Genomic DNA, 22,718 nt, shown 5'->3' on the forward strand with positions numbered 1-22,718 from the left:
CTCAGAAAGAAGATCTGCTGCTGAAGGCTATGAGGTGCCTCAGCCCTTTCCCAAGACAGCAAAGCAGGCTCCAGCAGTCCAGTTAACGGCAGCCAACACGCTTTGTGTTAATCTGTGCTTGAGCTGTGTGTTGGATGCTGGCCAGAACGTTCAGTCCATCACATAATAAGGTTTTTTCATGCGGTTCATTTGTTCCTTTTTAGCCCTCGATTTGGAGACCAGCATTGGTGCACGTTGTGCTGGACGGATTTAGGTGCTCAACACCTTGGAGAGGTGTACTTGCTTCTGTCTTTTCTTGAAGGCAACAAGATGACAACAGTTAGGTCTCACTTCTGACCTCCTTTCAGAACGATTGTGTTTCAAACATACCAAATACCCAGTTGCTAATATACAAACTATTATTGGGGAGAATTTGTGTTTGGTCTGGTAGAATTTCTTGGCTGCAGGAAACTTCTATTATTACAACTTCTTTTGTTTCAAATAATGACACAGAAAGCCAACGTTTGTATGTGGTTTATTGAGAAGAAATGGTATAACACAGGCACGTGAAAGAAAGCTGAACATTGTGGCATCAATATGATAATGTCACAACAAGAAGTTGACATTGAAACTAATTTATAGGCATATTGGAACTCATTGAAATGTTTTTCATAACACATTGAGATAAAGTAGGCAAGTTCCTGCAATACACTTCATTCTGGATAAACTATTTCCTATCAACAGAGCCACTTCATTTTTTTTTAACCAGACTACTTGTAGTTCAGAGGGAATTGCAAGCACCGCTTGTCTTAGCCCTGAGCTGTGCCTCTCTATGTTAATCATAAAATCATCGTAGAATTACAGAATGGTTTGAGTTGGAAGGCACCTTACAGATCATCTGTTTCCAACCCCCTGCATGGACAGGGACATAGTCTGAAACGATGGAGGTGATTGAATTGGTAGGACTAACCCACGGCTGAATATGACAGAGTGTAATTCCCCCACTTGGCTACTGTAGGAAAATGACTGCCCAACGTCAACTCTGCGAAAGCTGCTCTGGGAATCCAGCAGGAATTATTCCTGTTTCAGCAGTGCACTCGTCACTGTCTGCTACGTGAGGTAACCTGGCGCAGAGATGATGCTCCCACCCTCCCCCTGAAGTCGAGTCCTTGAGCGAAGCCCGGCGAAGAACAGCGGAGAGCCTCCTTAAGAGAGAAGAAAGGGGAGGAGAAAGCGTCTCTCTCCGGGCACAGCAACCCCACCTCCCGCTTATTTCATCTTCCTTACAAGGCTAAAGCCAGAAGCTTTCCTCGGCGCCTGGGTCCCTTAAAAGCAGGAGAGCAGAGCCAAGGATCCCGGTGGAGTGCCGCCGGGATGTGGGTGACAGAGGCGCTGGCATGAGCCCTTTGGAAAGCACAGCAGAGGAGGCTGGTGCTCTCCAGAGGAGTGTGACAGTAACCTGTGATTCCTAAACCAGGTGTCCAGTGATGCAGATCTTCTAAAGAAACATGAAACCAAACCCAAAAAGAAATCACTGAGGGGGAAAAAGTGCAACATGAGAGGTAATTATATTTTTTCCTTGGGCGAACTGAATTAACTGGCTGTATTTTGTTTGAAAATCGTCATTGTAAGTAGGTGTCTGAAACTGCAGACTGAAAAATGCATTTATTAACATCTAAATAAAGGCTGCTCTGACTCTGACTTCAGTAGCAGCATTGGGTTAAAAGCTCAGCAGATGAATTCAGGTGCCTCTGAAGAAATTTTGGCATTTCTCTTTAGGCATTCACAGCTTAAACCTTTTCAAAAATCTTCTATTTTGCTTTCCCTGCTATTGCTAGATGTTTTCAAGTGGTAGTATGCACGTTGTTTTGGGGGAAAAGCGTGGCACAACTGAAACCTAAACTGAGAATATGTCTCAGAAAACTGTCCCCATCAAAACATTTCAAATCCTCCCATACCCTTGCTCTTGCAATAGTGCCATTTCTTCAGAAAGATCCATGACCTACTGAGCTGGAATGTCTGTTGACATCTGGTTGAGGTTACTGTAACTGGTATTTGGGGTTCTTTTTTTTTTTTTTTCTTTTTCTTTCTTTTTTTCCAGTTTAATTGAAACAAGATTGTCTGCACATTCTGTGAAGTGTTTCCATGCTCTGACTGTCTAGTCTCTCTGACGGGTAATTCTAGAACTGCCAAATCTGAATGGGAAAAGAGGAAACACCTCGAGAGTTCAAAGCTGCAGCCCTTCTGTGGACCATGCTGCCAGGGATAGTCAGTGGCTGAAAGATGCAAGACTTTGCCCCCTGTCTGTAAGATGGACCGAGACAAACGTTTAGCAAATGTGGTACTTCAGCATAACTGTATTCTTGAGCTTCTGATTTACATCTTTGCAGTGCTAGAGGACTTACAGTTGCTTTTATTTACCAGCTAAAATGAAATACTGGCCTGTGGAGCAGAGCTGCTGGGAGATCGGACTGACCTCGAGGACGGAGGATTACTAGACAACCCCTGCAGCTTCTCATCGAAGGCTTTGGCTCAGCCTTGCCGCCAGTGCATGCAGAGCCGTGGGTTCAGCAGTCGAGGATGGAGGTGCTCCGTCGTTCCTCGGTCTTTGCTGCAGAGGTGATGGAGGTTTTTGACAGGTCTCCCACTGACAAAGAGCTTGTGTCCCAAGCCAAGGCACTCTGCAGAGACTACATAAACTCAAGGCTGATTCAGGCGGGTGTCAGCTGGAGCAAACCCGAGTACAACGCCCCAGTGCCTGGGGGTAAGCTGGCCGAGGTGTCCACCATACTGCTACGCCTTGGTGAGTCCTGCTGGGCTGGGGGGAACTCAGATTGGATGGAGTAATTCAGACCAGACTAAAGCTTCTGGAAGAGGCTTTTCACGTGATGATACAGAGGTTTTTCTTCTCTGCTTTTGGCGTTTATTTTGGTTTGGGTGATCGTCGCTGAACAGTTCCTTTCCTTGGGTTTCCTCAGTCTCTTGGAGCACTGCTCAGCACAGGGTTTCTGCAAAGTTGCCTTTTTGTGAAGACTTGACACAGCTCAAAATCACAAAGCAGTCTAAGAAAGTCCAGCAGCAAACTGATTCTGTGTGCACAGGTCTCCAGCTGTGTAACAATTCTCACAGTACTTAGAGAAGTTTTTCTCAGCTGTGTGTTTTAACCGGTCTTGCAGTAATTTCTGCAGAGTGGCTTGATTGCCACAATGCATCTGCCATCTCCTAGGGCGCTGCAACCACTGGACTTGGGCTTCAGCAGTAGCTCACCCAGCTTTAGTTAGGGGGTAGGTGCTTAGAAAATGTGTTGCTGGAGATTTTATAAAAGCTGCTTTTTAATGACAACATGTTTAATTTTCCTTTGTCTACCTTAGTTATTCAGCAAGACCTGAGTTTTCTTGCTTTTTGCTGGAGCAAGAAGGAGTTGGTTGATGTTGTCTGGCATATGCTGCCATTCGGTGCCACCCTTACAGCACAGCAACTATGGGGACCTCAGGGAGAGCAATTTGAAGGTCGTGCTTGGAGGCTGTGACACAAAAATGCACTTTAGAGCTTGTACCAGGAGCACCCTCTTAATGTTAACAGTCGCCTGGCCTTTCGTTTTGGGTTGTGTAGCATCCTGTGTGCTCAAGTCTAGCTGTTTGTCATTTGGGAGCCCAACACTTTTATTCTTGGAAGTTGCTTCCAACATCCCTCTTTGCCTGCAGGCTGGTATATTAGTTCACATCTGGCGTGGAAACTACCACCAGCATTTGCATCTGATTTAATTACATCAGAGTTCAAACGGCTCTGGTGAAGTAAGCATTAGCTGGGCCTAACTAAGTCAGGACCAGGGCTGGTGTCCCCACTTTCTCCCCCTTCTACCAGCTTGAGGATATCCCAAGTTCCCAAGTTTTTTTTTAAGGCATAGCTGTGTTTCTTTTACTTGGGTGGTTTTTTTTTTTTTTTTTAATTCATTCCTTTTCACTTTTTTTCTTCTATGCTGATTTTACTTCTGCTTTTGTTTCCAGTAGTTGTTTGGTCTTTGGGGAAATTTTTTTTTTGTTCTTCTGTCAATCTCACTGTCTATTTGTACTCCCTTTCTTCTCTGCCTGTGTTGGGGGTTGAGATTTATGTGCTTTCAACCCAGTCTTCTGTGGGTGGCCAGGAACATGTTAAAGGGCAAGCAGGTGGCACACTGGATCTGAAGGCGTCTCCTGGATTGTCCAGATGGAAAGATTTGGCTGATAGTCCCAGGAACTTGGTGCCTTCTCTGAGCAAATCTGTTTGGAGAGCACCACATGGTACCCATGCAACCGGAAAGGTGAGCAGTCCTCCTCTTTAGGACAAAGAGTAGCTTCTGTCCCGTTTCTTTAGAACCTCCACTTGTCACATGGCCCATCCCTTTCTTTTCCCCTTTGCTGCTCTCACCAGCACAGGGCCAGCTGCTACCCAGGCACCTTCCAGGAATGGTAATCCACTTCCTAAGCAGTGCAACAAGCAAGACCAGGTTTTCCTTCATGATAGTGCTGAGAGGCCTGTGGAGATTGGACGCTGGAGTATTTCCTAGCCCGCTTGCACAGAGAGGCTCTGATGAACTGGCTGATGGGCCAGCAGAAGTCCTGGGCACCGGCAATGCTGTTGGATGTCATAGGGAGGGAGACTGCATCAGCTCAGTGAGGCTGAGCAGCTAATTAGAGCAATTAATGAGTCAGACATGGTAGAACCTAATGGTATAGCCAAATGAGGCACCCCAGACCAACCTGCTGTGTCTGTCGTAGGCATGGTTTATCTGAACTTGTATTTCCTCTGGCCAAGGCCCGGGGAGGTGCCCTTTGACCACTGCAAGGAGATTCTGCATGTGGAAACTGTCACTGCTGCCCTGCTAATTCCTCCATAACCACTGGAAGAAGGATGAGAAGCCCCCAAATTGCTCTAAATGTTGCAAAGTTGGGCATCAGAACAAGGACACTGGAGACCAGCACCAGTGTGTCATGCAACAGGAGAGGTTGGGCTGCTGGGGCTGCTGGGACTGGGAGGCTCTCTGAACATGGGAATGCTTTCCTGTTCTTTCCTTCTCCAGATGCTCCTGCCTGCCCTGTGCCTTGCTGCAGAACAGGGCATGTGTGCCTCCAACCAAACCCTGATCTCATCTGGGGCCTCCAGGCGCTGCTTGTTAGAAGTTGTAGCAGTGGCAGGCTACCAAGTGCTGATCCCAGCCTCCTGTGCCTCCCTCTCGGCTAACCAGGGCTATCCCCATTTCCTTACATTTACCAGGAAGCCTGTGTGCTGCCTGTGAGGAGAAAAAGGCTGTTGAGTAGTCCAAGTAAGATTTCCTCTTATCAGGGCTGATCATGTGTTGGCAGGTTTCCTCTCGCCGTCAAACAGGGACAATCCCATACTTAGAAAGGGCTGGGAGAGCTCAGCTGTGGAATTCTGTAGAGTTGGGTTTTGTCTGTGCTGAGTGCCAGATAAATGAATTAAGGTTCAGTAATTAATGGCTCTATAACAAGATCCTGATTGCAGTGACATCTTCCTTTTAACCTCTCATATAGATGAAATTTTGAGGATAATCAGTTGTCCTCTGGCTGGGCCAAGTCACCTGGGCCTTGCAGTGGGATACAAAGCTGTTGGGATAACTCTTCCTCTTCCCAGAGCACCCTTGTGCAGGAGAAGAGAGCACAAATCTGAGCCAAAAAGGGCTCTCCATGCACAAAGGACCGTGGTCCCATGCTGTGTTTGCATTGTGCCATGCTCCTACAGCAGCTGTGCAACCTTCATTAAATACCCATGAACCTTTACAGAGGGAGAAATCCCTTGGAAACTGGGTTTTGTTAATTCTGCTATTCAAAAAATGGTTTGTTTTGCTACAAAGGAAAAGCTTTACTGTTGTTTCCCAAGCTCCATAGCTCAGTCCTTTGGGAGGAGGTTCTCTGCTTGTCCTCGGTATTTTTGTCTTGGTCTCCAAGCTGGCCTAACACCTCCTGCCATTTCCCAGCTGGGCAGAAAGCACTCTGGAAGTGAAAGCATACTGTGTGTCAGGTACCCTGCTGCTGAGCAGTCAGCCATGCAAGTGAACATCCCTTTAACCATTTGAGGAGAGAATAAACACCGGATTGACTCTCAAGTGCCTCTGTGAGCATAAAATAGCTCTTTGTTTAATTAATGTTGTGCAGCTCTGGGTGGATCCTTGGCTTTCATCAGCCTTCAGCATTCTTGAGTTGCTCTCTTGCACTTGAGGCGTTTTTGTACAAGCCTGATGGGGTGCTGAGGAAGGGCGTATCTCTCAAAAGCTTGCATGGATGGATATGCTTCCTTCTCACTTCTGAAATAAAATGACATGGCTTTTGCTTATCTGAGGCCTGTCTCCTGTGCTGGAGGAAAGGCAGGCAGCCAGCCTGGGAGCAGCATTTGTATCAGGGATTACTGCAGCCACACCACAGCTACAGGGCCGCTGCCTGCCTCTGCTCCCTTTAGAGGTCTCGGGGTGGCAGGGAATTGCATTTAAACAACCCTAAGCACTCTGCTGCCCGCCTAAAGTCAGGTTCAGACTCTTTGGCTGAAGGCTGGGGTGAGCCCAGCTGTAATTCCTCGGTGCTGAGAGCGGGGCTCGGTGCTGTGCGTGCTGACTCCTGGCTGTTTGTTCGCAGGGGATGAGCTGGAGTACATTCGCCCCAACGTCTACCGGAACATCGCGCGCCAGCTGAACATCTCGCTGCACTCCGAGACCGTGGTGTCAGACGCCTTCCTGGCAGTGGCTGCGCAGATTTTCACCGCAGGTACGGCGCCCAGACAGACACACAGACAGGGCTGGGTGCAAAGGAGCAGGATGGAGCCGCCTCTCTTGGAGAAGCCATGTTTCTGGGATAGCCGGTGGGGTGGGGCCTTGCTTTCTGAAAGGGCTGTGGGCAGTTTGGCAGTGTGCCCTGCTTTAATGGTTTGATGACAGCTCCTCTGCTGTCTTCTGGCAGGGAAACGTCCTGGGTTGTAATATTCTCCCAGTAGACAGAAGGCACCTCCTGCCCTACCTCATTAGGAGGTGGTTGTTACCTCATTGCACAGGGAGGTCACTCATTCCAACCTTATTTGCTCACCGTTGGCAACTGCAGAGGATTCATTTCTTGGGAGTCTCCCTTGTTCCAGCTCATGCTGCTGATGCTGGGAGCCAGAATCAACTCATCACAGGACAGCTTCTCTCCTCCTGGCTTCCTTTCCCACAGCAACACCCAGAATTGCAATGGGACCTGCTGTTTCTCCTTTCTCGTGCTGGGGAAGTCATGGTCCTTAAGGCTGTTCCAAATGAGCAGGTGCTTTGAGCTTTCTCCCTGCTTAGATGTGAGTGTTCTGCTGCTGCTGTTAGACTGGTTCCAGAGATGATGGTCAAAAGCAAAAAGATGCCCTATGCTGCCTTCAGCTTTTCCTGGAAACAATCCCTGCCCACAACTGGAAAAGCCTGTGGGAAGAGAGGGAAGAGAAACCTTTTAGAGGGATTTATGTCAGGCAGGTTCTGACACGGTTATAGGTTTTCTGCAATATCTCATTGTGTTGTCTGTGGAAGGGACAGTAGATGTTAAAGATTGGAAACAAAACCAAGAAATGGGGAAAAAACCCCAAAGACAGCAACTTGCTAGCAGCATAGCAGTATGGAACCACTGGAACCAGTGACAATAGCTTGGGAATTATCACAGGATGCAGGGACTCTTGTCACTTTGGCAATAGTTGCTACAGGATAGAAGTCCAGGTTTCAGTTGTGCTTTCAAATAGGCTACCTCACTCAAAGCCTTTTAATCCTCACAATCAACTTTATCTGTGCTTCTTTTTCTGGAACCACTGACATTCTGGAGAAGCCCTGACATGCAGAAGGTCTGAAGAGCTGTGGTGGAGAGCACAGATCCTCCCCAGAATCACAACAGATGGCAAAATAAATCTCTGAGAGGGACTGCCCAAGCAGGGCTTCTGGCAGTTCAAGCAGGGCAGATTTTCCTCCCTGGGTCAGGGAAATTGATGCTGTGTGATTGGAAATGGATGGAACTGGACTGTGTGGCTGGTACTGCAGCCCTCAGCAGCCTTTCAGAGCATGTCTGGATTGCAGCTTGCCTTTGCACTGTGCTGGCTTGGGAGGGCCTGAGAGCTCAGAAAGCAGGACCTGGGAAAGTATGGCAGGAATGTCTCATGTGGCTGTGTACAAAGAGCAGGTGGCCTGTCTTGTCACTTAGTACTGAGCTTCACTGGTGTCAAGGCTTACAGAAAACCCACGGTCAGGCTGGCAGGCTCAGGTGCAATTTGCATTGCAGGTGAGTGGGTGATCTTAGATCACAGCTGACTGCACTGGGCCTGGCCCACCTCCAGAACTGAAGTGACACAGAGAGCTAAGGCAGGAATGCTGCAGGTGGAGCAGACTGTGTGTGCTGTGATGCTGCATAACCATGATGCTGGGGAGAAAGCCTGCTGCCTCCTGGGAATTCTGCTCTCAGTGTATATTGACAAATTCACGGAGAGCTGCATTTTTTTGTGTTCTTCAACTTCTCAGCTCAGGAGCCAAGTGTGTGGGTAGTTTAAAATTAAAGTAGAAGTCATATCTCATAGTTCTAAACCTGGGTTTTCAGGGTATTAAGAATAGAATCTGGACTCAGCCCTCAGAGGGTGACAATGCTGGAGATTTTGGACTCAAGCTCTGTTGTCAGTGCTGCCCCTCCTCCTCAGCCACCCTGCTGCAGAAATGGCTGGTGGTGTGCTGGTTGCACAGGGGCTGATTCAAACCTTCCCAGAGCTCTCCATGCTCTGTCCTTAATTCTGTCTCATCTCTGCTGGGAATTGTGTATTTAATTGCTTTTATTAATGATTGTAATTTCTCCTAGGTAGAAGGTTGCTGAGTGGCAGAGGGGTAGGAGCTTGCTGATTTTTAACATTCCTGGATACCACTGCAGTCTCAAAACTCAGCATTTAACAGTAAATCCAGCAAATTGGAGTTGGCTGTAGCAGCCAGACATTCATTCCTTTTTTTTTTTTTTTTTTCATAGTTCAGAGGCAAGACGCTCTTATTGAGCAGAGGAAACCAGACACTCAAGTTCAGTCTGAGTTTTCATGCCAATTACCAAGTTTATTAAGAAAACAGCCCACAGTCTGACACCACAGTGCTTAGACAGCTTGGGGAGCCCCACTAGTCACTTACAATGCCTTTCCAGCAAGGAAGCAGAGGATTTTGACCCTTTTTTGCTGGAGAGGTTTTCTCCTCAATCTTTTGCATGTCTATCTTCTGCATTCTGGTCTGGCTTTTAGTCTTCACACTGTAGCTCTGTCTGTGCTCACTTCCTGTCCACACTGTCTGCAAGTCTTGACTAAGCCCAAAACTGCCCTTAGCAGCCTGTTTCAATCCCTCTTTCAGTGAAGAAATTTTTATTAATACCCAGTCTAAACATCACCTGGTGAACTGTGGGGCCATTTCCTCTTGTCTCATGGCTTGTCATCTGGGAGGAGAGACTTTAGGCTCAAGCTGTGTTTTGTTCCTGTTTCCAAACAACTCATTAGTTATTCAGGGTGAGGAGAGCCCATCTGTGTGGAGACAAGCACTGCAGAGCCCTGAGCTGCTTCTGACGGTAAAGGATCTGCAACAGCATCATCTCTGTGATGTTGCCACTAGTTCTCATGTGTGGTCCAAGGCTGCTCTGCAGGTAGCAGGAGACTTCCCCCTGACTTGAACAAGCTTTGGTTTGGGGCCTGGCTGAGCTGACATTTACCTTAGATTTTAAAACAAATGCCAGAAGGAAGAGGTCACTTGGTGGAAAAACAGAAGTAGAAAAGGGAGAGGCATTTTCCTTTCCTAAAGGAAGCACTGCTGTCCTGTTGGTAAGAGCTGCTGGGCATGAGGGCTTTTTAAAAGCTTTCAGCCTGGTTTTAACTGGGTTTGGCTTTTAATCAAGAGTGCCTGGGCTGACGTGTAACAGGAATGTAGGGTTAATGCTTTCTGGGGAGAAAGCACTTCCCCTGCAGGAGCAAATGGATGCAGATGACACCAAGCTGACTGGCGCTGTTGACACACTTTAAGGATGGGATGACATCCAGAGGGACCTGGACAAGCTTAAGAAGTGACCCATGGGAATCTCATGGGGTTGTACAAGGCCAAGTGCCAATGCTGCATGTGTTGAGGCAACCACCAGGATCAATCCAGGCTGGGGATGAGCAGATCAAGAACAACCCTGGGAGAAGGACTTGGGGTGCTGGTGGGTGAGAGCTGGACATGCCCCGGCCCTGCGTACTGGGACCCAGAAAGCGCCCGTGTGCTGAGCTGATCCCCCAGTATGGGCAGCAGGGGAGGGGGAGGTCCTGCCCCTCTGCCCCACTCAGACCTTCTCCAGCCTGAGTCCCAGCACAGGAAGGACATGGAGGTGCTGGAGCAAGTCCAGAGGAGGCACCAGGATGATCAGAGAAGTGATGGAGCAGCTTTGCTGAGAGCAAAGGCTGGGACAGTTGAGATTGTTCAGCCTGGAAAAGAGAATCTTTGGGGTGACCTAACTGTGGCCTTCAAGTAACTGAAGGAGCCAACAAGGAAGTTGAAGAGAGACTATTTACAAGGGCCTTAAGTGACAGGAAAAGGGGGAATGGCTTCGCTAGTAGGTTTAGATTAGATATTAGGAAGAATATTCCTTAATTTTCTGTAGTTCACCAGCAAACTTTCATGTGTTTTTTACCTCTTGAGAATATCTGGTTGGGATTTTCTCCTTTGCATCTATCCAGAGCAAAAGAACCATGATTTTAACCATGGAATTAAATGACTGAGGTGTAACACTCCCCATTACAGGGAACTGGAATGAAATGAGCTTTGAGTTCCCTTCCAACCCAGATGATTCTGGGTTTCTCTGAAATGCTGTTAAAAATGCATCCTGCTGCTCCCTCATCGCTTAGGCCTTACGACTTGAGCTTCCTGCCTTGTGCACACCCCTCTCAGCTTCCCTCTCCACCAAAGCCTGTGGCGTCTGGCTGTATTCTCCCAGCTGCTGCAGTGTAGCAGTGGATCGTGTTTCTTTAAGGTCTGATTTGTGAGCAGGACTTCAATGCTGAGTGGAGCAGAGGGAAGTTTATTTGAATAACCTCAGGGAGTGTGGTGCCCTGAGACTGCACAGTCGTGTCTCGTGGCTTCTTCATCTCTCCCCTGGGGCAGACAAGCTCATATGAGCAGGAACAATTTCAAGAGCATTCCTCTCCTGCTAATTCATTTTACCCTGGGCTCAGCACTGTTTACATACCTTCAGCTCCACGGCTGGCCTAGAGACTGCAACTTGTATTTCTTATTTTTTATAATGCCTTCTAAGCAGCCCTTCACTTTTTCCATATCCTTTTGTTCCATGTCAGTGCGCAGAGCTTTCTCTCTTTTGACTGTTCCTTTTTGGACCAGCCTTCCATTCCCTGTTGTTGTTAGCTCCCGTGCATGTTAATCCACGCAGTGGGAAGCTGTGAATGGATTGTCTTGCTTGGTGATGAGTGCCTGTTTTAGCCAGTGTGGATGACAGCCAGGCCTTTTGAGGAACTTGGAGCAAGCCAATGTGTTTTTGCTTCTCATGTGCACGGGCCAGCTGCAATTCCAGCTTCTGCTGAGACACATCACACTGGTGTCACTTTGAGCCTGGCCTGGACATCCTGGGGAGCAGAGGCAGCTGGATGATTGCTGGGGCCCTCCTGGGCAGGGGGCCCAGCCACAAGCATGGCCCCGGTGTTGGGGGTGCCTGCTGTTCCCTTGCTTCCTACAACACCTAGTGAGAAGAAGAGCATGAGCTGTGCCCTGCTGTTGTGGGTGAGAAGCCCAGGCTGCTGTCTCCATTTTCTGCCTCCAGCAGTGGCAAGAGGACTTCAGACAAATGGAAATCAGGAAGGGGTTTCCTTCTCTCCTGCCCCCATGGACCGACTCTGCTGGTAACAGGAAAGGCAGGCTGAAGGATTGGTTTGACCCTTATGAGCAGGCTCTGGAAAGAGGATGTGACCCCTGAGCCCTCCACATCCATCACCATTATAAGTGTTAACCAAGAACTCGTTCTCTTTCTGCTGTGGAAGGGAGAGGGATTCTCTCCATGTGCCAGGGAAGCACTCACCTCGTGCAAGTCCTGCAGCAGGTACCACTGTGGTGGAACAATTTTGGCAGGGAAGCTGGAGCTGAAGGACTTCATCCTCTCTGGACTGACGTGCCTTACAGCAAACTGCTTTCCTGTGTGCTGGGGAGGTCATGGGTCTCTCGAGCCTCTATCTTTTCCAGGTTGTGGATACACTTTTCTTCTATTGGAAAGCAAAACTTGGGTTCAAAACGAAGTTAACCGAGACTGGAGCTGTCATTCTGTACCAGGGTGACTTCAGTCTTGTCAGTCTTTGTTACTGTCATGTAAATATCTCAGAGGTAATGGACTTGCTTCAGATATTTAAAGAGTGCTGTCAGCAAAAGCTTGGGAATAAGCCAGAGAACTCTTCCCTGGAATTTTGGGTAACTTTTGTTATGTAACTCAAGATGCAAGGTACCACATTTCTGCAGGGATGAAGAACTGTAAAACTGACTTCTACTAAAGCTGAATATAAGCCAGCTGAGGCTCTGGTCCTGGACATATCATCAGCAGGAAGTGTAACCTCTTAAAGCCTCTTTCATTAGGTGGAACTGTATTGACCTGCACTCAGACAGCCTCTTCCTTGCAGGGAGAACCCCTGTCTCGTCTTCTGTGGTTTCATAGCCTCTTCCTGGCTCATTCTGCTGGCTGTCATGGTGACACACAGTGTGAGAAAGGCAGATAAATAGTGTGAATGCCAAACAGGCACTGAACTTCCTGAGTGACAGCGCTGGTGTCAGGGACACCGCAGGGTCTGCTCAGCAAAAAAGACCAAAAGAACAACAGTCACTTTAGCTACGTTAATAACTTCCTCAGATCTTTGGTATAGTTTTGGGGAAGGACAGAGCATCACAGAGGATTTGAGCTATTGCTGTTACTGTTGTTGCAGAGCCTCACAAAAGGTTCATCTGTAGATTTTAATCTTACATTAGTCATGAAAAATGTGGGGTTTTGGTAACACTGAATAGATTTTCTTCGGTCTAACAAGGTATTCCTGTGACTGACATTTGAAGAGTTCCTCTAAAGTTCAGTTCTTTTTTTTTATTTAAGGAAAAGAAAAACAAGCAATTCCTAAAAGTGTTAGTGTGAATGTCCTTTTTGAGGCACCAAGTATAAGAATTGTGGAAATGCTCTGAAATCTGCATGCTTTCTAAAGATACATAGGGCATTCTGCTGCAATGAGAACTGCTGTAGGGAGGCTGGAGCGCCATCCCAGAGCTGGTTCAGGCTACCTGGGGATCTGACAGTGCAATGAAAGAAAGAGGGAAACTATTTACCCCATTTAAATTGTGTTTTTGCTTGCTGAGCACATCCAGTTTCCTAATGGTGAGTTTAACCCCTCCTGATCCATAGATCTAGTCTTTGCACACATCTTTCCATCCTCTGACCTGTTTTCTTTCTTGCTGCAACCTTGCGAGAACAGTTCGGTGTGGTTTTTAAACATTAGAACTTCACCAGACTTCTGACTGTGTTTGAGAGATACTTTGGACAGATTCCACAGAGACCTAACACTGTAAAATACTTCAGAGTATGCTTGATAAATACGGTTATTAGACATAATAAAGTACAGGGGGGATACACCACGGTGCAGCAGTGCATGGGAGTGAAAGGGTTGTGTTTCCAGGTCACTGGTCCTGAGAAAAGCCTGATGAGAGGCAGCTGACTGCAGTGTTTGAGCATGAAGGATTTATGAGTGCAGTGTTTGAGCACGAAGGATTTATGAGTGCAGTGTTGGTGAGGCACAGGGGAACCCCCGGGAGGCTGGCTGGTACCTAGAGCTGAGCTCCGCACTTCTCTCTAACACCAACAGGAAGGTGACTACTGCTGGGACAACTTCTGTGGAGCACTTGCTGCAGGCAGGTCAGCCTGGCAGGAAGGCTGTCTTGTAGGAAATTAGATCACTGACTGACTCTCCATGCCTGTCTTCAGTGGGGTAGCACAGCGGTGTTAAGTAGGCAGTGGCCAAATCTTTGAAGCTACCTGTTTTTCAGGTGGAGACTGGGGACTAGTCCTTGCCTTGAAGAGGACACCAGCCCTCATGAGTGCACGTGGATGAGCAGCACAGGACCCAAGGGAATGGCATGAAGCTGTGTCATGGGGTTAGATTGGATGTCAGGAAAAGATTCTTCCCCAGAGGGTGGGCAGGCACTGAACAGGCACACCAGGGGATGTCATGGCCCCAGGGCTGCCAGAGCTCCAGGAGCCTTTGGAAAACGCACTCAGGCACAGGGTGGGATTGTTGGGATGTCCTGTGCGGTACCAGGAGTTAGTCTTGATGATCCTTGTGGGTCCATCCAGCTCAGGATTCTATGACTCCTGTATTCCAACCACGATTCTGTGAACCATCTTCGCCCCGTAGCTTTGCCTCCCTTTGTTGCTCTTGTGCCATTATAGAACTGAAGATACTTATCTTGTATGCTTTGAGTGTCACATTGGAACAGTGATTAGAAAAAATACAGGAATGCTTTGTCTAAGGGTGCTTAAGCTTTATGTTGGAGACAAAAGCCCCCAGGTTGTTCAAAGTATTTGAATTCTACCACCTCCTATGCAGCATGTGCATGGCTGAGAGCCAGTGGCAATACAAACCATAGTGATGTACCAATGGTGCCTTTGGGCTGGTTTTTTTTCCAAAGCTGTGCAGCCAGTGCTGAGTGGCAATCAAACCATACCAAGGTCAGATTATTTCATTCTGCTTCTCTACGTGGAGAGTTTTCCCCAATTCTGGTCCTCTACTATTTCTTTTCCCCCACGTGGAGAGCACACAGAACGGTGCAGCACGGGCACACGTGATGAAGCAGCGTCATTTCCTTTGATTATTCAGGACCGAACTGAGTGTGTGTGTGTAAGTATGAATGGCCTTTTTTCTTTTCACAGGCATAACGTGGGGCAAGGTGGTGTCCCTGTATGCCGTGGCAGCCGGGCTGGCGGTGGACTGTGTGCGGCACGCGCAGCCAGCCATGGTTCACACCATCGTGGACTGCCTGGGAGAGTTTGTCCGCAAGACCTTGGTGACGTGGCTGAAAAGGAGAGGAGGCTGGGTAAGAAATGTTGTCTCTCACTGAGCTTGTTTCTGTGCGTCCAGACCAGAAAATATCCCACTAAGTGAAAGCTTTATGCTTTCATCTCTGCAGCTTTATGCAGGAAAAGGCTGTGTAAGATTTTCCTTCACAACGCTGTGGCCACCTGCACCTGTGCTAGGCTTATGTAACTCTGTTACTGCCTCGTGGTCCCATCCTCAGAAAACATCAATTATTCTTGTGCTCAGCTTCCTGCATAATTAAATCCTCACCCACCAGCACTCGTGTTCCTGATCTTCCCCAGAGCTAACAGCCACAGTGTCACAGTGGGACATTGTAGGGGTCATTCCTGGGAGGCCCTGGCGCAGGCTGCCCAGAGAAGCTGTGGTTGTCCCATCCCTGGAAGTGTTCCAGACCAAGCTGGGTGGGGCTTGGAGCAGGCTGATTTTAGAGGAGGGTGTCCCTGCCCACAGCAGGGAGTGGGACTGGATGATCTTTAAGGTCTCTTCCAACCCAAACCATTCTTTGATTCTGTGATACTCTTGCCAGCTGTTTTTGAGAAACTGGCAAAAAATGCGACCAGCCAGCTTAATGCCATTTCACCTCTAAGCACTGGATTTCTTTGGTCTGTCTATACCCAATGTGAGCATTGTTTCCTGTGGAGGATCATTCATACTAAGAACTTTAATCTGGTGCTGAGTTAGAGGCTGGCAGCTGGGTGATGTTTGTAGGTTCCCTGTGCCTGTGTAGTAGGGACACAGACAGTCCTTGGATTCTCTGGTGTGCTGCTGGGCAAAATATTGCCCTGTGACACCACTCAGTTCATAGGACTTCTTGTTCCCAAGGCAGGCACTCTTTCCAGAATGAACCACAGCAGCAATCTCCCTCTTTTCCAAGAGGTGAAATTCATTCCTAAGCCATCAGGAAATGGTCAGGTTCCCCACCCATACAGATCTGGAGAGAGGGGGGAGTGTCTTTTTCCAAACTGAGTATTTCTCCTTAGTGCTGAGACTTCCCAACTGTGTCAGTAGCTGGTTCAGTTACCTGATTTCTTCAGGAGTGTGAAGAACTGGGAGAATCTCATTGTTTGGATTTTGCATCCCTTGCTCTTACTAAGTACCAATCCTACCTTAAAACATCCCTGCCCTCTAAAGCTGTGTCACCTTGAGGCCAGCTGACTCAGGGAACTGTTTGGATGGGCTAAAAGGAACATTTGATTTGAATGCCCTGATCCATTTCACTTTGCGTTCCAAGTATTAATTGTGCCGAGGCAGGTGAAGAGGATATCCTGGGATTTAGTAACACTGTTCCTGCCTGTGAATGCCAGTCCCTGCCTCAGTATCATTTGAGGCTTGCTTTAACTGCATGCCTGTAGAGCTGCTTGAAATGTATTCTCTGAAACATTTTTTTTCTGCGATCTAGCTTCATTAAAACAGAAATGCGTAGGAATGCATCTCTTTCTAGTCTCCAACTATTTTTCCCTTGTTTTGGTAAAACTTGCATGCTCTGACAAGTTAGCATCTTGTTTTAATTTTTGTATTGCTTCATTAGAGTTCAAAACAGGGTGTTAGTTCCAAAAGGATATTTTTGGAAAATTTGTTCCATAGCAAACAAGCTGCAAAACCCATCTCCAGACCAGCACCGGTTCTGTGCAGCTGAGGAGAAAAGTTCACCACTGGCTCCTTCTGCCAGCCATCCCTCTTTAGATGGGCAGCACATTCCTGCTGGAGTTGCTGAATCCATGCTGATTGCTCTTGGGATCTGGCCCTAAGGAAGAGAAGCCAACTTCACTGCCCCCCACCAAGCACAAGACTGTGGAGGCTGCTGGGTTGTTCTGATACAGCCCATTTCCCTTATCAGCAACCCTGGGCTGTGAAAAGGAAATACTTTCCCTCCTGAAATGACCCCTTCAGTCTGGGGAAAGGCTGCTAATCCCATCGTGTGCTGTGCCTCCCTGGATGTTCTTCCTCTTCATCTAGGCACTGCAGCAAGGAATTTCCCAGCCTTGTTCACTCACAAACAGCTCTTTGGTGGAGCTCTCTCACGCACTGCCAGCCTAGCTTGTGTTGGTTTGGCCTGGCATGCCATCCTTGCTCACATGGCCCCCATCTCTAACGCATCAGCCTAGGCTGAGGCTGCCAAGAGTCCCCCCATGCCCTGAGCTGGTCCAGGAAAGACACCATGGAGACCTTGGAAAGGCATTTGAAATTCTCCTTTCAGCAGCAGGTTCCCATGCTGCTCCCATGGGGTGGAGAACCCAACGCAAACCTCACAGGAAGAGCAAGAAAGAACCTTTGAGACATCATTTCTTCCTGGGAAGGGTTTGCAGCCTCAGTAGTGGCTTTACAGTAGAATAGAAAGATTTAATATTTTTTTTTAGCACCATTTGCTACAAAGCAGCGTGTGTGATTTGAATTTGTTTGAATAATTAACATAGAACTCAAACAGCCTCGCAACAGTTTATCAGTGACAAGGCAAAAAGCCCTAAGTAGCTTTGAAGTTTGCAATTCCACTGCCTTATCAGGTAGGCTCGATTTGGATAACAACAGCTAAGGCAACTGTTAAGCAGCTGAGCAATTTTGCTTATCTAAGCAAGCCCCATAAAAATTTGTAAGTGCTTCTGAGTGCAGCTCCTCTTGGTTAGAGCAGTGAGGTCATTGCCTTTGGGAGAACATAGCAGGGCTTTCAGGAGTTCACCTTTTCTCGTCTGGCAGTTAACCCTCTATGGCTGTAATCAGCCCAGTGTGTATGGGCCTTGTACTGGCTCACACGAGGCACTAAAGCCCGTTAGAGCTTGTGTTTCTAAAGGTTCAGGTACCCTAACATGTGTGTTCATGCCATGCATGCCGTGACTCCTCTCAGCTAAAGGGACAGTTTGACACAACTGTGTTTTAAACAGTTTGACACACCATGTTTTAAACCCGTGCAGGTTGCTAGAATCTGACAGGTTGAATCAGTTCAGACTGTTTTCAAATGCAAACAGGGTGAGTGTGCTAAGCCATCACTGTAAGTATTCAAGGAGACCCACCTTACTCTCCTCCACAGTACAGATCAGGTACCTGTAACCCACTTGTACCACATTGCAGCATCCTCTGGTAACTGTTTTGGCTCTGCCTGCTACATTTGCTTGTTTTTTTAGCTGTAGGCAGCAGTATTTCCACACCTTGGTGCTGACTCAGCTCTCTCCTGTCATCCTGTTCCTTCCCATCATTGCTTGCTCTGTATTCCTTCCTTCTGCAGTCCCTGCTTGTCAGTTATTCATGGGCTCAGCTCCTCCTGATCTCCCAGGAGATCAGCAATGTGGTGAGGTGCACCCTGCCTGCCTTTCAGACACGGTGAGCAAGGGACTGCTGGAAGGTGTGGGAGGCTGCTGGCAGCAGAGCTTTGGTCTGTAGGTGATGTTGGGGTTGGTTAGTGTGGCTGCACTCACTCACCAGACTCTGGGATTTGTCCCTTCAGCCCCCTTTTCTTTCTTCTAATGATGACCAAGGTTGCTCAGGCAAGGCTCATGTATGTCTTGAGCACAAGCAGAAGGAATAAAGAAGATTATTGGAGCAGTCATCATCTCTTGTGTGCTGTTTTGGGGAGGAACACCTCAGGGTTGAGAGTTCGCTTGTCTGTGCTTGGTCAATGAGAGACTCATGTCAGAAGGTAAATTTGGAGGATTGCTGAGCTAAGCTTGTAAAGAAAAAACTTTGGGGGCTGTGAACGTTTGCCATCTTTGTGATGTGATTATTGTTCCCATTTGGCAGCTCAAAGCTGTTTCTGAAAAGCACACGGGGTTGATGTGCTAACAGTGCAGCCCCTGTTACACAACCACAGTGCACATCTTGTGCTAGGCTGGAGTTTAACCAGAACTCAGTTATATCATGGGCAAAGCTTCTCATTTTGATTCCTGCACCAGAAAATGCGTTTTTCTCTCTACCTCTGTCCTGTTCAGTTCACCTTCTTGATGTTTTCTCCTTCCCATACCAGCTGAGAGCCTGTTTCTATCAATTTGATTTGGTTTGTTGGTTTGTTTGTTTGTTTGTTTTTAATCATTGCAGGCCAGCTTCACTTCTTGTTCATACTTGAAACTGGCTGCCCAAGTGATTTTTAAATCTGTCCCACACATCTGGGAGGCATCTCTGCTGGCATATATAATTCCACTAACAAAGCTACAAAGCTTGCATTGCTTTAGATTTAAATTGGGGGTGGCTTGCTTGAATGCCTTCCAAAGAAAGCATCAAGGCAAGAGAAAACGTACAAGCAACTTGAGCTGATATTAAACAGGACAACCTCTGGGAAGCATCTGGCTTTACAGAACAGGATGGGAATGCTGATACTGCTGAGGCTTCCTAGACCTTCTGAACAGGGAAAGAAAGTTGTATTTATCTATCCAAAATGGAAAGTGCTGGATAATCTTCCTGTAGCGTTTCTTTCCCCAGGGGTGGCTGAAGAGGGGGACACTTTGCCTGATTGGTGGGGAATTAGGAAAATGTATTTTGCAGGGCTCTTTAGCCTGATTTAATAACTTTTGAGCCTGATTTAATAACTTTCAGTGTGTGGAAGTGGCAGAGCCAACACCTGGTGCTGCAGCAGGGGGTGGGGCTGGGACAGCCTGCAGGAGTGGCTGACCTGGGCATCTCTCCCTGACCATCTCTCTTCCCTCCTCATTAGACAGACATCACAAAGTGTGTGGTGAATACTGACCCCAGCCTTCGCTCCCACTGGCTCGTGGCTGCTGTTTGCAGTTTTGGTCACTTCCTCAAGGCCATCTTCTTCGTCCTGCTGCCTGAGAGATGATCTGAGCTGCCAAGCACAGCCCCCTTGCCCCATCTTCTCTCCTGCTCCAGAAGCAACAAGAAGTAACTGGAGAAGTAATTCCAGACTGGTAATGGCAATCTCTGAAGAGGAGGAAGAGAAGAACTGGGACAAAAACAACAACAACAAAAAAATCAAACAAAAAATCTTGTTCTCCTCTCCCATCAAGTGGGAGCAGATGATCAACCACGGTCTCCTATTTGCAGCCACACGAGGCTCTCTCATTAATCCTTCCAAGATTCTTGTTTCCCTGGGTAACTTGCATGTGTGGCCTGGGTGTAGCTGGTCCCTGGGCACGCTGGTGGCAGCCGTGTGTGGCGTGGGACCGGCACGTGGCTGCTCCTTACAGCTGTGTTGCATGCTTATGCCAGCACCAGGCAGAGGGGAGGAGGAAGGGAATATTATTTGAAATGGGATAAGAAAATAGGAGAGGGGGTGAGTCCCTCCTTTGCTCCATGTGATTTCCCTTTCAGTCCTCAGACTTGCCTTGTGTTGATTTTTGTCGTTACGTTTGTGCTTAAACGTCATCTCCTCCTTTATCCCTAGCTCACTTGCTGGGCTCTGCCCCAGCACGGCATGGTGGGTTTTTAACGAGGTAAAACCAAATAATCTGTCAACAAATGCTTCTCCCTGGCATGTCTTGGAGATTGCTCTGAGTAGCTGTGTGAGGGCAATGTGTGTTTTGTTGACCCCTCTTGCTGCACTCAGCCCAGTCAAACAGGAGAACAAGGGGCAATGCCTTCAAGCAACGACTCGGGGTGGAATTTCATGAAGAAAAATGTTTTCTCCACTGAGATTCTGTCAGAGCTAAGCATGTAAGTAGGAAAGAAATGGGGGGCAGGGGCAGAAATAGGGAAGCAGCAAGTGAACTGGCTGGCGTTGTAAAAGCAGAGAGCTGTGCTGAAAGTAGCTGATGTATGTTTCTCCTTTAACCTCTTTGAAGTACGACTCGTAGTCTTCTTTGTGGCAAACAATAAAAGAAAATAAGTGGTATTTCACTACTGCAAAGGCTATTGTATTTGTTTCCAGGCCAGAGTTAGCAATTCCAAAAAAGGCCAGAACAGTGCAGAGACAAACACTCCAGCCATGCTAAAAATACTTCAGCTTTTCCCCTGGTAGAGCATGTTAACATGTTAAAACTACAACTTGCCTGGTTCATGCCTGGAATTTAACCCATGTTGTTGCCATGTCAGAGACATGCTGTTTCCACCAACAGATGCAGGGCCTCCCTGATGGCAGCAGGGGAAGGCTGTGGAGCCTCTTCTCTGCCAAAGCCTTCTGGAGACTCCTGCTCAGTGACCTGCTCCCAAAAATGTGACACAAGGCACAGACAAAGAAACATAGATTAAACATGTGGCACTCTATAGCAGGTTTTGCTGGTTTTTTCCCCTGATTTCCCTCCCAAACTTTTAGAAGGGCTTTACTGTTCCTCCAGGAGTTACAAAGGGGTCTGAGAATAAAGCAAAACCTTTACTTTTGGGTACTATCTGTGGGCCAGGTCTGTACTCACAGTTAGCAGTGCTGTGCTCTGACCAGCAGAAACCCTCGCAGAGGATGTGTAGGGGTTAGATCCTTGCACATTCCTGCTTTTTCTGCTCTAGCCCTTTGCACTTTGGCTGATGCCTTGGCACGTAGGTGCCAGGCCCAGATTTACAGTCCCAGTGAGGAGTGCTGTGCCAGCTTGGTCTATGAGCACATTTTCAGTAGTAAAGCAATTCCTGTGGATCAAAGCCCTCCAAGAGAATCCTTCCCCATCCCCAATCTTTCAACAGAAACACTCACTGGGGAAGGACAGAGCCTCCCATTCCACGTCAGAGCTGTGTGCTGCCTTGGACAGTGGCTGCAGAGATTTTGGGGTGGGTTATACTGCTGAAGTTGCCAATGTAGATGCAGCTGATGGTGCCATGAAGTTGGAGCATTTATGTGTGTAAAGCTTGCCGCAGTTCCCCAGATAAAACCAAATTGCCAGAGGAACATTTAATTTCTTTAAATTTCCTGACATAGTGGCATTAGGGGTTTTGCTGGCATCACTTACAGTTAGGATTTCTTCCTTAGATTCTGGTAGATCTGGCTGTGGAAATTCAGAGCAGGTACACAGCACATGGGGAACTACACTAATAATCATCTTTGAGCAGCAGAGAGAGGATCCCTTCCAGACTGCAACAGAGGCACTAAAGCTTTACAGTCCATAGCAAGGGGATGCAGATTTGTTGTCCTAAAGGAGCTTGTGGAAAGGGAGACTTTGGATTTCTGGAAATACCCTGTCTGTGTGCAGACCTTGACTTGGACAGCCTCACAGCTCATCAAGTCCAGCTTGCCTGGTGTCTCATGGAGTGAATGGAGTTCCTGGAGCAGCACAGTTCGACACTGGGACTGGCAAGACCTGTCTCAACTGAGATGCTGTTTTGAAATGTAATACTGAAGGCTAGGGGGTTGTGTTTTTCAGTAAACAAGTGATATCAGAGGATCTATAAAGGAGCACGAAGAGTTAAATGCACCAATTAAGTGGATAATGACAAGCCAAATAAGAAGATAATGACAAGCCAAATAAAGCAGCATTGCTGGAAAGGAATGTGTGTGGGTGGGAAGGGGGTTACAAGAGGCAGACAAAGGCTCAGCCTGGAAACTGCTGATAACGAAGAGATGGTGGAGTTCCCCTCGAATAGGTTTCAGACTTCTCTGGCTTCTGTCTGTGTTCTTGCATTTGCTAGTCCCTGCAAAAAACATACCAGGGCTGAAGAGTGTGCTGCTCACCTTGCACTTGGTGTTAAAGGAGGGTCCTTCAACCCTTCTCACTCCTGTAAGAGTCGCATCACCGCCAGCCTCGTCACCAAAACAAACAAAGCAAAAAGAATTGCAC

The 22,718-nt window shown here is 47.7% G+C and overlaps 1 protein-coding gene across 5 annotated transcripts in view; it reads left to right on the plus strand.

Annotated features, from left to right (window-relative positions):
• BOK (BCL2 family apoptosis regulator BOK) overlaps positions 1-20,851 on the plus strand; it is a 33,238-nt gene extending 12,387 nt beyond the window's left edge. Inside the window, exons 3-8 of one of the 5 annotated variants that reach the window (XM_040074790.1) lie at positions 998-1,541; positions 2,081-2,320; positions 2,404-2,782; positions 6,606-6,734; positions 14,913-15,076; positions 19,715-20,851. In XM_040074790.1, the coding sequence (XP_039930724.1) occupies positions 2,560-2,782; positions 6,606-6,734; positions 14,913-15,076; positions 19,715-19,840 (642 nt within the window). In that variant the 5' untranslated portion in view covers positions 998-1,541; positions 2,081-2,320; positions 2,404-2,559 and the 3' untranslated portion in view covers positions 19,841-20,851. Of the gene's footprint in view, positions 1-847; positions 1,542-2,080; positions 2,321-2,403; positions 2,783-6,605; positions 6,735-14,912; positions 15,077-19,714 lie in introns of those variants that run through there. The other 4 variants (XM_040074788.1, XM_040074793.1, XM_040074789.2 and 1 more) reach the window with 4 other exon arrangements.
• The last annotated feature ends 1,867 nt before the right edge of the window (positions 20,852-22,718 follow it).

The sequence above is a fragment of the Hirundo rustica genome, chromosome 10 (genome assembly GCF_015227805.2).
Source record: "Hirundo rustica isolate bHirRus1 chromosome 10, bHirRus1.pri.v3, whole genome shotgun sequence".
NCBI lineage: Eukaryota > Metazoa > Chordata > Aves > Passeriformes > Hirundinidae > Hirundo > Hirundo rustica.